Below are 16,763 nucleotides of genomic sequence, written 5' to 3'. Positions count from 1 at the left end.
ATTATATTATAATATATATAATTATATTATAATAAATAATAAATAAATAATAATAATAATAGTAAACTGATAATCTATTATAACCAAAGAGTGAGTTATTTTAAAATAGCTCTGAGAAGAAAAAAAACCACACCACTTTGCAAAACAAAACCAAAACAAACAAACAAAAAAAAGGAGAAATGATTCCACAGTGGTAGTATCCTAGTATATCATTTTTATCAACAGACCTGGCTCCTACAGGTTTTAATAACAGAAGGACTTAGATGTTGAAATCTGTGTACTGCGTGCATCTATTTTTAAAGAAGCTTTGGGGATCTAGCTGGGCATAGCATTATTATTAACAGCCTTTCCACTAAACTAGCTGTTAGCATACTATAATGATATTTTTCATTTTAATTGCATAGAACTGTTAGGAGCTAAGGGCCTGATGCAAAACTCACTGAAGCCACTGGAAAGACGTCTAATGACTTCAGGGCTTGGGATCAGGTGACACAAGACATGCCCCTGCTAAGTGCTGTGTGCTCTCAACTGCCATTGAGTTCAGTGGAAGCTGAGGACACTTTACACATCTGGATTGGCCCTCTGGCCCTGATTCAGGAAAACATTTAAGCATGTGTTTAAATCCTATTGACTTCAATGGACATTAAGCAGGTACTTAAGAACATTCCTGAACAGGGATGCACCCCTGAATTGGGGACCAAATGAAGATGAAGTCAGAGTAGTTCAGGTCTGTTTTATTGTGAAAAAGAAAACCTCTTGTGCAGTGAATTGAGGCATTTGCTGTGAGACCTACCTGCATTACTACATGCGTATATCATTTAAAAACAGTGATGAATTGCTCCTTTGAATTTACACTAAATAATGAACATAAACATAGATGAACTGCAGGTCATTTCAGCATCCTGTAGAGCAGTGGCAAACTCTATACACACTACTGTGAACTTTGATAGCACCCAGAATTTGCATTTAAATTGCAGTCCTGTAGATGAAGAAGATAGGAGGAAAATCTCAGTAGCTCATGTGTGGGGTATGGGGAAAACTTAACATCTGCTTAAGTTAACATTCATTTTAACAAGAGAGATGTAGGATATTTGAGTCAGGCAGTTGCCAAATAATTTTCACATTTAAACACAGGACTGAAAATTGATTTGCAGTACTTCAATATTTAAAACATATAAGTCAGTAGGAAAATTACTGATTATAATGGAAAGTCTAGTGGTAACAAAAATTGAGCCTAAATGTAGAGGAAATCATTTCATTCTTAAATACATAGGAAATTATGCGAAGAGCAGGCACATTTAAAGTGAATAATCAAACTGTAAATGCAATTGACTGCATAGACTCTAATATGCCACTTAGTTGTCACTGCTGCCTCAAATACCTGAACACGTTTATTGATTGAATATTTATGAAATATACACGTAAGAGAATAAAAAATATATGACCAGATCCTTTTATTAACTTGTTTTGTTGCCACTAAGAAAGTACTTTCTGAAGTTTCTCTCTGTGGACAGTTTTAAAAACTTGATGTTATCAATGAGTGCATTTTTTTTTCATTTTTAAGTTGTGGTATTGTTACATTTACTATGTTTTCAGTGTGATCAGATTGTATTTATTTGAGAAAAAGTTTGACGTTTTAAAAAAATTGTATTGCCAAAAAAAATCGCTGTAATTACCTGTGACATTTGTATTTGTTTTATTTTATTTTTTTAATCTTCTATTTCAAGTGTTAACAACTGTTGAAACAACCATGCCATTTTAATTTGCTTGTTACATTAAATGGATTTCTCAAAAGTTAAACCAAGCGACTCACAGATGATTTAATAAGGATGAAATGCATCCAGAGCAATTCCTTCCTATTTACAGTTTTCCTCTCAAATACATACGTAGTCCACCCAGCAAGGAGTGAGTCTGAAAGCAAGTATTCAGGTAAAGCATATGGGTGAAGTGTATTCCCCTGTGGGGAGAGCAGAGGGCTTTGGTGGGATTTGCTGTTCCTCTGCCATAGGTCAACTTCACCCTGCATGAATAATTTAGATCAGCATTTCTCTGACTTTTCAGGTTGGCAATCTCTTTTTCTAAGACAAGCATTCCTGAGCCCCTTACATTTACTATAAAAGGGAGAGTAAAAAATGTATCAGTGATAACAGTGATACGCCTAAATCAATGACACATACTCCCAGTTTGTTTTCAAAGGACTGAGAGAACTTTGAACGGAAAGGGCTTGATTTGCTTTAGATTGTAATAAATTTTTCAACCCCTCATGCCTCATCTGAATGCCTTTTGTGATCTCATCTTGACCTTTCTTTCTTTGGTTGCCTTGCCACTCATTGATGAAACAATGAGTATGACAGTTACATGCTTACTTCAGGGAGGACGGGGAATTGATTGCTAGGGTTCTGTAGGGGTGAAATTCACCCCTGTGCAGAGAACGGGCACAAAGTTTACTTAAGTTCAGTTTTGATGGCCCACTGCACATAAATTAATCTCACCCTTTGTGGGAGCTTTGCATCAGTATGGAGGGCTCCATCATTTGGGGCGCAGTCCAGCTTCCATTGATTTCAGTGGGATTTGGATCCCCTTTGCACCCACAGTTACTTCAGGAGGAGATCTGAGTGTGCAGGATTGGAATTACCAGTTCTAAACTCAGGAGATCCCTTACTTCACAGGCTGCATCTCCTTTCTTTCTATGATTTCCCCCCCTCCCATGTTAATTTTATCACCCACATCCAGTCACACCCTTGGTTGATCAATTGCATTAATAAAAGAAGCTGCTTTACCAGAAAATGGAATGCTTAGCCGTAACTTTAATTAGCTGGTCCAGAAGTTTGAGCGATAAAAATGCATAACATATTTACGATTAATTGGTTCATCCTGCATATCCAAATGTGTTCCCTACGAATGTGTGCACTCTATTCTAATCCAACTGGCTGCCTCATTAACAATGCCCTTTTCAACTGAAAAACCCACCCAGAGACATTTACTTGGGCTCCTATCTCCCTGGATAACAGACATAGCTTGTTGGTTGAATTCACCAACAATAAAAGCAAACCCCACTTGGTACTCACACACGGCTCCTTCCACAGGAGTAGCTGACCTGGGGACAGAATGCACCTCAGCTTCCAAAGCACCCAAGAGATGTAGAGCAATATGCAGGATTAGGTTCTGGCTCCTCAAAGTTTTCCTTGGGCCACCCTGCTACACCTGAGACTTGACAAATACATCAGACCCTCACGGAGCATTTTGGGGGCACCTCATAGTTTTTAATATGTCTAGCCTCACTATGGCCCTGTGAGGCAGGGCAGTGCTATTATCCCCATTGGACACATAGGGACCTGAGACTCAGATACACTAAGGGGCAGATTTTTTGAAGCTATTTAGGCACCTGAAGATTCAGAAAGGTGCCTGCTGGTATTTTCAGAAGCTCACCATTTTGAAAAAGCTTTGAATTGGAGAGCTTTTGAAAATCCCACTAGGCACCCACCTTCCCCTTCCGGCACCTACATAGAATTCAAAATCTGGACCTAAATCCCAACATCACACAGGGAGCCTGAGGCAGAATAGGGAATTGAAACCAGCTCTCCTGAGCCCTCATCTCCAGACTATCCTTCCTCCACAAGTGCACCCCCTGTCTTTAAGTGGTTTCCATCATATACAGGTTTTATAGTTTCTCAGCACCCCCGCTATACACATTCGTCCAGCACCCCTGTCTCTCAGGACTCTATATTTCTTTTTGTCATTGTCTCACTCCCCTGCTATGCTCCTTTTCCCACAGAGCATAAGTGGAATGAAACCTCTATGACATTTGAGTCTAAGTGGGCATAGAGTCATAGCATCTAGCACCTGTCAACCACAATTTAATAATTTTAGAACACACATGGGGTCATGCAGCTTTCTCCCTAGTGGTCACGGCAGAGGAAACAACCCAGCGAGAAGGCAAGTGGGAGCAGCAGAAAAAGAAGAGGGAGGCAGTGACCTAAACACTGATGAAGTCATGGTAACCCCACTCCCCAGCCCGTTGAAAAGGAACCGACTGCAAGTCTGCGCTTCTAAAGCGAAGAGGAAGTTTGTGCAGCATAGCAGACCAAGACAGGCTATGTTTACATCCCACAACATGACTTTCACCACCGTGCTCTGTATCATGGCTTTGTTACCACTCCAAGGTAAGTGACATTGTTTAACTGCCTGTCTTAAAAGCTCTTAAACGGAATTATTTTGTTTACAGGACTTCACTGCATCACATGCCAGAGGACTTTTTATTATTAAGTGCATTGCACTATTGCCACCAAGCTTTTCAACAGGATCTTCTGTACCTAAGGGCCACTCAGTTCCAATTAACTGTTAAACCCCATGACAATCATTTGTCTTATAAGCCTTGGAAACAGTGTAGATGACAGAGAGCCAGGAATTGCTGGATTCTCATCCTTGTTCTGATCCTGACTCACAAAATAGCCTTACATGACTTACATCTCTCTACCTCTGTTTGACCATCTGTAAAATAGGGCTAATGGCAGCTACCTTGCAGGTGTGCTGGAAAGTAATCTAGCCTTGTTAATGTTTAGAGAGTGCTTTGAAAACAGAGTTCGCGATATAAACACTCAGTATTATTATTCCTGCTACAGGATGTTGCCCTGTCCACATATGCTGCTAACCTGCACCTCATCACTCACACACATCAGCATGTGTGCAAGGATTACCTGTGGACATGGCAAATAATGACCAGATTTAAACAAACAAAGGCCCATGCAAGTCAATAATTCACACTGAAGGACCCTTACAGGTTCCATTCCTGATGCTTACATGATTTTTGCACTGCCTGCAGTATGAACTCAAAAGGATAGTCTCTCCCCACTACTTTACAAAGATTTAAGAGAAGAAATTGCAGTAAGGTCTCATTTCCTGAGACTTTGGTAACAGTGCAAAATATACTACTAGATGAGTGCATTGTGAATCCGAGTCCAGATTAAAGTAAATAGACAAAGTACACTTTACATTACATCATCCCTGGGATGGGGTATATCATTATTGCTTTGTTAACTAAGTGGACACCTTTACAACTGGTCATTTTAATCTTAAATTAAATGGATATGGTTATTTTGGTATTTGCAGTGTTCCATATACTTACTCTAGGGAAAACCCAGGGAATACAAGTATCAGAATACAGGGAATACAGCGAATCCTGAGATCACAGTATTAAATTATCATCTAAGGCAATTGACCAGCTTTGGGGGCCAACCACTGTACTCTAATTTGCAAAAATCCTGTTGTGCATACAATAAGCTTCCCAGATGTCAGTGTAAATTAGGAAGGTTCTTCTGTACAATCAAACCAGTCATAGGCAGTGCCCCATGTATTCTGCAGTTATTAAATTTGCCACAAAATTCACTCCTTGCTGCAGAATTGCGCTCCAGAATCTCACTGCTCATTTCTTTGTTAATGATATTTCTAGTCTGATGGTTGTAAAAATAATGTTGAAAACATGAACTGAGTTGTAAACCATTGCAGTGATTTCTGTATGAATCTGCAGACAGTCTGAAACAATAGCTCAGAGATGTGAGCTGCTCCATTCATTCCAGTCCTGCTGCCTCTTGCTCTCCAGTTTTCCCCAGGAGGAAGGATGGATTGTACTACAGTGCACACTCTCTGCGTTATTCCATAGAAGTGGGAAACAGGGTGGTCATGGAGATAGAGCTTGTGGCCAGCTTGTAGCCAGGCAGCTGGCCTAGGAATATACACTGGGCTTCCCAAAGGTGTAGCTGCCAAGACCCAGGTGGCTGGGGGTATAAGCCATTGAAACTGGCTACCAGATTCACCCCTTGCCATCCTCAAAAGTAATCAACAAATTTTACATCAATAAATCCATGCAGTTCTGAGCCACAGCTGAGTGAGTTTGCATGAGGGTTGGAAGGGGGATGGGAATGAAGGGCATTTCATGGTGCCTGAATAAATTCACATTACCCCAGCATTGGGGGCTGCTGTGAAATTTGGTCCCAGTGTGCCTATAGATTTTACTTTAATAAGGTAACTTGATTCCCAACACCTCTATGGAGCATGGTGCAATTCTGATGGGGTAAGGCTGTCAGAGACTCCCCAGCAGCCAGTTCATTAAGAACACCCACCAGAAGAGTTCCATAGGTGGAAGCAAATAAGATAACACTGCCTCAGGCAGCATTAACACAGGCTGAAATATTCATGGTTCAGCGAGTGGCAGAGGATGACGGAACAACGTGCAGACACTACCATCACCTTCCCACCACCCCCTTTCTTCTGCCTGCAGATCCAAATACCCATGGATGGGTTTCCATGGGGCTGGGTGAAGAGAGAACAATGCTGCAGAAAGAGCCTCTCACCCCCTGCAGCCACACTCTCCGTTATGCCACTGGGGTTTCGGTCTTCCTCGCCCCATTCATGGAGGTAGAGGAGATATGATCTGGTTGCTGGTTACTCAAAGGAACACTCTGAGGAGATACTGTGCAGAATGTGAATGATCTGCGATGCCCAGTCATCTGAAAACCCAAATAATACCATTGTTCACTTCCATTTAGAGACAGGCCTCAGTCATTGTCTGTGGTTGAGGAGCACTTGGGACAACTCGAGGGAGGGAAGCTGGCCAAATCTCCACTCCTCCCTGCAATCCTAAACTGGCTGTGCTCTGGGTTGCTCCCACAGAGTAATTCAGCACAGCCTAGAGGCTTCTCTAATTTCCTCCAGGAACCAATGGCTCAGTGGGTCATTAGAGCAACTGGGGATCAATGGAGCACAGAAATAACCCTGATTTCATCCCCTACACTGTCCATAGGGAGTGGAGCAAGATAAGTATCTCCCTATATTACCTCAAGTATTAGGCAGTATCAGATGATTATCTCCCTATATTATGATGACCCTTTTGGACCACTGTGCTGGAGGAAGAGGGCAACACTGCCCCCGGACAGGGAGGGAAATTCGGCCCATGAGTCATGGCTGGTGGATATCCCACTGTCTCAGATGGAAAGTCTGTGTGTGTTTAGTTCTGGGGTTTAGACTCTTTTTTGTAAACATGCTTTCCTATTTAGAGTCTGGTTTCTCTCACTTCAAAGAGTGTGAGCTGACAGACCCCCCCCCCACGCCAATGTCAGTGACAGGAAATAGTAAAGATGCAGAAAGGCCTTGTGGAAAACCACAGACAAGGCTACCTCAGCTACACTAACAAGATGAACCTGGTAACGCACTTCTTTATAGATGGAACTATAGAGGGCTCACAAAAGGAATGTTTTCTTTTGCCACCAGGTCCGTGGCAACCACTTCTAAGCGTCATGAAACCTGTGTCATGGAGTGTGGGGGAATCAGGGCCCTGCACCCCCTACTTCCTGCGACTCATCATGACTCTCAGCCAGCCAGTAAAACAGAAGGTTTATTAGACGACAGGAACACGGTCCCAAGCAGGGCTTGTAGGTACAACCAGAACCCCTCAGCCAGGTCCCTCTGGGGGGCAAGGATCTTAGATCCCAGACTGGGGGTTCCCTGCCTCTTCCCAGTCAGCCCCAAACTGAAAACGAACAAAAAAAACCTCCAGCAGGCTCTATCCCCCTCCTTCTATGATTCTCTTCCCCTCTCTCTTTGTCCAGTTTCCCGTGCAAAGGTGTCGACCCGCCCCACCTCCCTTCCTGGCTCAGGTTACAGACGCAGGTACTATCCCTCACCTAAAGTCATCCCCTGCTCTCCCATCCCCCATGCAGACAGTCCCAATAAAACTAAACGACATTCCCAGGTCAATCCACCCTGCTCCCTACTGCGTCACATCCTGAGAAACTAGCTTATTGTTATTTCCCTCATACAATGGATCCTTCTTTGTTTCAAAAACAATTTAATACTGGGAGATGGAGATGGTACCAAATGTAAACAAATATAAGGCTGAGCCACTTAAATAGAACGTAGATTGCCAGTAAAGAAACGGGTATGGGAGAAACATCAACCGAATCAACTTCTTCCTCAACCATAATTTCTCACATCACTTTCATTGGGGGTAATTTTGGTCTCTGTGCCCTGCAGAAGTGTTACAATGGCTAACGGAAAGCACAACATATTCATGGTTGTCACTATCTGCTTGTCTCCTACAAAGGCGTCCATAAAGCGGCCCTGGTCATTATAGTTAGGAAGATAAATTCGGCAGCAAAAAATCACATCTGTTGAATGACATGAACTGAATGATTTGCCAATGTGTCATTATGGTGCTGAATAAAGGATTGACCACTGAATCGGAAAGAATTAGAATTTACAAACTCATCCCAATTTATAGATTCTGTGGCCACAAGGGACCATAGTGACCTCTTGCACACAGGTCAAAGACTTCCCTGAATTTATTACGGCTTCAAGTTCAGTTGCTGTGTTTGAACTGGAGCATCATCACAGGTCTCCCCTCACTTACACTTGTGAGAATCAGGAGTAACTCCACTGAAGTCAACGGAATTTCACTGGGGTAAAACAATGTAAGCACAAGAAGAATCAGCCCCACAGTTTCTTTTTATGATCAATGACTAATAGGGCTGTTAAGAGAGGACAAATAACTGATTTGTATTGAATGAGTCACTCCTTCATACAAAAGGACAACCTCTGAGCTTCCTGGTTCTGGCCAGGGTAGACAGCAAAATGCTCAAGTACCATTAGAGTTTGCAGCTTTATGGACCCTATAGATCAGACAGTGAGGGTCACATTGATACCAACAACTGAAGCCTTGGGTGTGTCTCCAGATCAATTTACAGTGAGCTATCCTGGGGACGAAGTTTGCCTTCCATGAGAGCTCCCAGCTATGCTGCTAACCATTTCCCTCTGAACTCCCGGGGTGGGAGATGAGTAAGGACATGGAGGGAGACGTGGCTACAGACCTCCATGTCTATCACCTTCCCTACAGCGAGCCCAGTCGTGCTGTCACTGAACTCAATAAAAACCCTCCTGTTGACTTTAGGAGCAAAGAACCTAAGATTGCCATTTTTGGTTCTTTTAAAAAAATAAAATGCTTCCTATTTGTGCAACCAAGGCAGACTCATTGCCCCAAAAGTTCAGCGCTCCCACATTCTGGCAACCAACTTGCTGTAGGCAGCTACTTTAAAAAGAAAAACTGATTGAAAAATGAATTCCCTTAACTGCCTATTTACTTAGCTCTGACACAGTTGCTGCTGTTCGTAATTTCTCCAACGCATGTTTGTTTGGAGGAGACCAAAAATAATTTAAGGCCATAAAACATTTTCACAAAGTGCATCAAATATCTCAGCGTGATCAATTCTGGCTGGGAAGAGGAACATACTTTATTGCTCCACTGTAAAATGAGCTGGGAGAATGGAATTTCTTTTTAGTTACATATGTTAGGCCGGATCCTGACTTTAATGGAGTGCCGTACCAATTTACTGCAGCTGAAGATCTAGACTGGGGTGGCAAACTATGGCCTGCGAGCCACATCAGGCCCGTGGAACCGTCCTGCCCGGCTCCCAAGTTCCTGGCCCAGGAGGCTTCCCCCGGCCCCTCCCCCGCTGTTCCCCCTTGCCCACAGCCTCAGCTCACTCTGCTGCCAGCACAATGTTCTGTGCGGCGGGGTTGTGAGCTCCTGGGGCTGCACAGCTGCACAGCCCGGCCTGACACGGTGCTCTGTGCTGTGTGGCGGCATGGCTGGCTCCAGCCGAGCAGCGCGGTAAGGGAGCAGGGAGCGGGGGGGTTGGATAGAGGGCAGGGGAGTTTGGGGTGGTGGTCAGGGGTCAGGAAGAGAACAGGGGGTTGAATGGGGGCAGGAGTCCTGGAGAGGCAGTCAGGAAGGGAGGGGGTTGGATGGGGTGGCGGGGGGCAGTCGGGGCAGGGGATCCAGGGGCAGTCAGGGGACAGGAAGAAGGGGTGGTTGGATGGGGCATGGGTCCCTGCGGGGGTGTCAAGAATGAGAGGAGGGGTTGCATGGGGCAGCGTGGGTCCGGGGGCAGTCAGGGAACAGGGAGTGGGTGTGTGTGGATGGGGCACGAGTCCCAGAGGGGCCGTCAGAGAACGGGGGGTTTGGATGGGACAGGAGTCCCAGGGAGGTCAGATAGGAGGTGGGGGCTGGGCCATGACCCCCTCCCCTAACTGGCCCTCCATACAATTTACAAAACCCGATGCGGCCCTCAGGGCAAAAAGTTTGCCTGCCCCTGATCTAGACAGTTGAATAAAAAACAGTTGATTTTTAGAGATGCTGAGCACCCACAATTACTGTTAATTTCAGCTTGAGTTGTGAGAGCTCACCACTTCTGAAAATCAGGCACAATGACACATAATTGCAAGATAGCACTTTGACCTTTGAGTCATTTGTTCAAATCTGGCCCAGGCTGGTAACTAAAAACCACTGTGTGTTTAAATGCAAGGAGCACTTATTCACTGAATCCACCTATTTCTGGCTCTTCGATGGCTTGTGTGAAATAAATTGAGGGTCCAGATGTGGTGGGCAGGTGTGCAACATCACACCACCACCATCACAAGTGTTGGGAGTCTCAGCAGAGCTTCTATCCAACAGGTCATAGCGCTGAACCCTCTTCTCATCCATAGAGGGACTTCAGGCCATCTATGGGAAGGCTGTGGAAATGGCCGTGGGATTAAGGCTGCAGGCTAAGACTCTGAAGACTTGAGTTCGGTTCTGAGTTCTTCCACAGACATTGAGGCCAAGATCCTCAAAGGTATTTAGGAAATTGATTTCAGTGGAACTTAGGCACCTAAATACCTTTGAATCTGGACCTGAGTGTCTTTGTGCCTTAGCACCCAACCTTCAAAATGAGGATAATAGCACTTCCTTGCCTTACAGTGATGCTGAGAGGATAAATATATTAATAACTGTGAGGTGCGCAGATACCTATGGCAGATGAAGACCACAGAGGTACCAAAATTAGATAGAGCGGCAACTTCACAGTACAGGGAAGCATGAGATGCCATTATCTATCCTGTCCTTGTTCTGGGGATAGAGGAGTTCAGTCCTTAGGTCTGTGGAGCTAGCGCCTCTTGTTGGCATGAGATTCACTCTCGGGGCTTGTCTAGGGGGAAATTTACGAGTATAGTGGACACTTATTCTAGAACAAGAGTGTCTACATGGAGAGTTATACTGGTATAAATGTACAATTATATCAGTAGAGTTATGCTGCTAAATTTCCCCTCGCAGAAAAGCCTTTTTCAAAAATGAATGCTCTCAGTTTGCCTCACATCTCATTTCACAACTGTTTTTCTCTGGCAGGGGATTTTCAAGAGGTTCACACTGAAAGTGTCACTGTGGAGGAGGGGCAGGATTTAAGCCTACAGTGTGATTTTACCAGAGACCACGAATCTGCCTTGGAGTGGTCAAACCCTCGGGGGTTTGTTATTTTTCTAAAAAGCCACCGAGGTAAGTGTCAAAACCTGCACCCATGTTACTTTCCATTTGGTAGGAGAGGGGTCAGTCATCGGTGGTCTTTCCAATCTCCCACCTACTGTAAAAGATGACTCACATACAGGCCCACCATTTAGAGCTCTTGTACATTCAGTTGCTTTCCTACAGGAAGCTGATTAAATGGAAACCCCACCAGAGTGGCTTGTAAATGGGGCCTCAGGCAATAAATTGTATTTACAACTAACACCAGCTCAAAAACCCACCACAGACTGAAAGGACTTATGCACGTTGCAGATTGTGTCTGATTTAGCTGAGAAAGAAGGTTCAAAGTGTACCTTGCTTAGAATCTGCATTAGTTTTAACTTATTAAAAAAGCACCTGTTCTGATAAGAAGCCGGTGAGTGCTATACCACGGAGACAGCTAACTGATGCGAACACACCCATGTTTACTGCTCCCTTGTCCTCCACCCCACACCTATCTGTCCCTCATGCCATCTTGTCACTCCTAGATTGTGAGCTCTGTGGGGCAGGGACTGTCTTTGTCTTACAGAGCATAGCATAGTGGACCTTGATCACTCTTAGGGCTGCTAGGTGCACTAAAAACAACGGGGATTTTTCAAAGGTTATCCGGCACCCAACTCCCATTGAAATTCAGCATGAACTGAGTCCCCAACATCTAATGGGTCCCTTTGAGAATTTCAGCTCTAATCATCATCAATATGATTGCTGAGTGGATAACTGCAAAATTTACTGAATAAATAATATGACAACTACATTTGCCAGATAATTTATTCAATAAATTTTGCAAACATTTCCAAATGGAATACATAATGAACTTTTTAAATATTGATATCATTATTATTATTATTTGCCCAGCTCCTAAATCACATATATGCTTTTGAAAATTTTGTCCAATTCAATTTGCCAATCTCAAAAAGGTGTAATAGTAGGTTAGGATGGAAGATCGTACCAGGAGTCTATAAACCCAAATCTTTAGCTGGTGTCAATCTAAATGACTTTACTGAAGTTAGTGAAACTACACCGATATTGTCAGGTCTGCTGGAAAAATTTGTGTAGCGGGGGTGCTGAGAGCCACTGAACCAAACTGTAAACCCTGGATATAATGGAAACCACTTAAGCCAGGGGGTGTGGCAGCCCCCCTAGTTCTAGCACCTGGGGATATTGCGCCAATTGAGGATTCGACTCACAGTCTATTCCTCTGCAAAGACATGTGATAATCTCCTTACGGGGTGTAGAATATTAAAGTGATATTAAACACAAGGATTAGTGTTTGTAAAGTACTTGATATGGCTGAAACACCGTATTTTTGCTTTTTTTTCCATGTTAGTGGAGAAACAAAATTTTATGCCATATGTGGGCATTTGCGTTCTCAATCTTATCACCATAAGTCTCTGTTCAAAGAAGCAATGTGACACACAGCTTAACAAATCATTTTCTTATTCCATATGGCAAAAAACTAAATGAGTAACCATCTAGCTTACACACAACAGTGATTTGAAAATTATTTTTCTTTCATATTTAGTCCTTTCCAGAAACTAAAAGACCTGTGATCCCATCACTCGCCTAAATATTTTTAAAGGCTTAAAAAGCCTCAGCTAAAATTAAAAAAAAGAAGTTTCTGAGGTCCTTTAGTCTCTCCCAGTGGATGGCCTATTTCCTCAATTTCAGTTCACTTTAAAGGCAGGCTTTTACTTTCTGTGCTGTGATTGCAGTGAGCAAAGGCGACACTGGAGGAAGAGGGGGCGCAAAAAGTGTCACGTGCCTCTCCCCAGACAACTGAGGGTGGGGCACACTCAGCAGGAAACTGCAGTGGCAAAAGGAGCAGAACATGGGACCACCACTCTCAGGAGCCAGAGCCCACACACCAGCAGCTCCTCCAGCATGGCTGTACCGGTACCGCCCCCAGCCCTGTCCTCCGATGGGGCTGTACAGACCACAGGAGACACAACTGCGTGGAAGGCCTGAAATTGGCACCCTGCACAGCAGGAGGACAGAGACCTCCCACCCGTAACATGGGATGGAGAGGAGACAGGGACAGCATGGGGGCCCAGGCTGGGGGCAGAGAGGAGTCACATGGAGAGGATCACGTGTCCCCCTTTAGTTGTTGCCCCCTTTGTGTCCCCTCCATGAGTCACCAGCAGGAGAGCTGATCTGACCTGCTTGACTCAATCCCAAGATTCCCATGGGTCACACAGGGGCAAGAGTTTAGGAGTGTCTAGGAAGCCCAAAGAGATATTAATCTGCTGAGAGATCTGGATATTCTAGGAAGATGTCGCATTAGAGGGCAACTAATTAGGCAAAACTAGATTTAGAGGATCAGACAACTCATTAATACTTCAAGCTTTATGGACGTGGAGCATTACAAAATTCAACCCCCTTTTGCAGATTGGGAAACAGGCCTATCACAGTGAGATGGTGCATAAAGTCACACTGTGAGTCTGTCTCTGAGAGGGGAATAGATCCCTGCTCTCTGGAGTCCTAACCCTGGTCCTACATGCACTGGATCATGGTGCTGCCTCTTTGTAATCCTCCAAATATTTGCTGACATTTACCTGCCTCAGGACCCAAATTCCATTAGTATCCTGAGTGCCCCCACAAACCAATATCAATGCATTTAGTCTCACAACCCTCCCCTGGAAGGCAAGGAAGTCTAAGATGAGGCAGTGTGGTGTAGTGAATGGGGCACTAACCTGGTTCTATTCCCAGTTCTGCCTGCTGCATGGCCTTGGGCAAAGCACTTCAGCTCTCTGTGCCTCTATTTACCCTTCCATCCTTTGTCTGTCTTATTTCTTTAAACTTTAAACTCACTGGAGCAGAGATATCTCCTACTGTGTGCCTGTACAGCAACTAGTACAATAAGGCCCCAGTCTAGGCTGGGGGCCTCTAAGTACTACTGCAATATGAATAATTAACATCAGCCATATTTGACAGATGGGAAACTGAGGCAAAGAGATTTGCACAAAGTCACACAGGAAGTCTGTGGCAGAGCCAGGGACTGAACTGTAGTTTCCTGAGTGCAAGAAGAATGTTTTACCCACAAGACCCACCTGCCTCTCAAACCAAACTTCTTTCTGAGCTTTGAAACACACAGGAAATGTTATGACCTCCCTTCCCCCCCCATACGCACTATTTTAAATTTATTGATATATATCTCTATTTCCCAGATCCAACTAGGAATTATTAGCACTAGAATTGTTCATTAAACACTGAGAGCGAATGAACAAAAAAGAACGTCATTCACACCTGATGAACAAAGCCAATCTCATCTGTTATCACTTTGGTTACCCATGTCACTCATATGTACCAATGCAATTACTATGCCATTCTTTTTTCACTTACAGGTTTAAAAGATCACAGATACAAGCTTATCCACTATTCCACAAACAAATTATCTATCAGCCTCTCTAATGTCACAGTACAGGATGAAGGCACTTACACATGCTTCTACTATGACATACCAGTCAAAACCAAGAAAGTGAATGTTACTGTCTTAGGTGAGTTCCATTAGAGAAGCTAAATTTCCATAGGTTTCTAATAAAATCCAAGCTCCTCCTACACTTTTATTTCTAAATGAAGGCTATCCCATTTTACTGTATTCTTTTGTAATATGTTTAAGAGGCCGTGTTGTAGTAACTAAGGCCCTAAAGTTATGAGTTATTACTATTCAAGAATTGCCCACATATCAAGACCTTTTAGAAATGATAGAACAGAGGGCTAAGAGAATAAAAATCCAATGCCTAACAGCTAGATTTATTCAACAGGCTGAGGAAATGCAGAATTGTGGGAGCCTTTCACAAGAGCGTACTGATGGCACTGCTAATAAGAGCTCCCCTGTTCCTTGTTTGTGAATGAATTAAAAATTAAATGCATATCAAAAGTGAAAATATTATAAAATATGCCAAATAGAGTTGTCAAATAGGGAACTCAATGAAATCTAATTGTATTATTCAAATGTGCATAAGAGGGAAATCAACTATAAGTGGTACAGTATTGGGCAAAATATTATCAACTTTAATGACAGGGTTTACCTCATGGGCAATGCTTTTAGGAAAGAAAGAGACTGTGGTCATATTGATTTGTTTTTACTTTAAGTGATAAACTGAGGAAGTCAGGCTAATGCTTGCAATCAAACATGCTTATGCTACCAAGTTAGTGAAATATGCTTGTGCTAAAAGAGGCAGTGAATAAAAGGAACTGAAATCAAATGCATCCGACAAAGTGGGTATTCACCCATGAAAGCTTATGCTCCAATATGTCTGTTAGTCTATAAGGTGCCACAGGACTCTCTACTGCTTTTACAGATCCAGACTAACAAGGCTACCCCTCTGATACTTGCAATCAAAAGTATGTTTATAAGGACACTTGACCACAGGGCTGAATATCCAGAAATGTAACTATTTGATTCATAATGCAAAGACTCAGCTCAGCATACATACCAAGATGTCACCATTGTTGTTAAAAAGAACAAAACCAGAAGATTTATACAGGTCTGCTAGCCTGCTGAAGAACAAGAGTTCTTGAAGGGACATTGTATTGTATAACTGACTGTTAAAATAATTTTGAAAAGCATCAAAGACTATGGAGGGACTCTGTATACATTATATAAACCTTAAACTGAACATTTCAGCAACTAGCTAAGTGTTGATAGAGAAGCTGCAACCTGAGTAAGCATAACTGCAAAGTAGGCCAAGGGATACAACACAAAGAGGCCCATGAAAAGCGGTATGGTTGCTAAATTGGTGGCTCAAGCAAACCAGCTGGTGCTCAAGGTATGTCCCAAAATGGATGCACCAACAGTTATGACCTAACTTATTTCAGATAAGCTGGAGTGAGAAAATGGGAGAAGGCTGAATGGTGAGAGAGGACAACTTTCATTTTGGCTGGATATTTAGAATCTTGAGAAGTATGGGTCACCATCTGATTGAGCCACACCCAGAACCTCCAAGAAGAGGAACAAAGTTGGACCACCCAGCAAAAATAGGATAAAACAGCCTGTCTCCTTCAGCACATCGCCTCCTGAAAGCCAAGGACACCTAGAAGGAGGAAGAACTGAGTTCCTGTGCTGGCCACCTGAGAGTCCTCTTAGTTGTCACCTGTCTCTTTCTATTTTCCAGCAACTCAGGTTACCCACTAGCACACCAGGAAAAGACTACAGTCATGTCCATCCTTTGCTCCGCCTATTTATACATGGCCAGCTCCTGCTGTGGAGATATCTGAGCTGAAAGCTAACAGCTAAGTAAAGATCTGTTGATAAGAAACACAGAGACTTTATTCTGGGCCACAATGCAATAAATTTACCACTTCTTAAACCTGGACACCTAGTAGTAAAGAAGAGTACATGCTCCCATGTGCTTTAAAGATGTTCACGGAGTTGCAATGTGTTTCGTTATTTTGTAAT

At 43.3% G+C, this 16,763-nt stretch overlaps 1 protein-coding gene across 1 annotated transcript in view; it reads left to right on the top strand.

Annotated features, from left to right (window-relative positions):
- The first annotated feature begins 4,090 nt into the window (after nucleotides 1-4,090).
- Nucleotides 4,091-16,763, top strand: part of CRTAM (cytotoxic and regulatory T cell molecule) — a 28,393-nt gene continuing 15,720 nt past the window's right edge. Inside the window, exons 1-3 of the mRNA XM_030538265.1 lie at nucleotides 4,091-4,163; nucleotides 11,213-11,359; nucleotides 14,707-14,859. Coding sequence (XP_030394125.1) covers nucleotides 4,097-4,163; nucleotides 11,213-11,359; nucleotides 14,707-14,859 — 367 coding nt within the window. The 5' untranslated portion in view covers nucleotides 4,091-4,096. The remainder of the gene's footprint in view (nucleotides 4,164-11,212; nucleotides 11,360-14,706; nucleotides 14,860-16,763) is intronic.

The sequence above is a fragment of the Gopherus evgoodei genome, chromosome 19 (genome assembly GCF_007399415.2).
Source record: "Gopherus evgoodei ecotype Sinaloan lineage chromosome 19, rGopEvg1_v1.p, whole genome shotgun sequence".
NCBI lineage: Eukaryota > Metazoa > Chordata > Testudines > Testudinidae > Gopherus > Gopherus evgoodei.
This window is presented reverse-complemented; position numbering and strand designations above follow the sequence as displayed.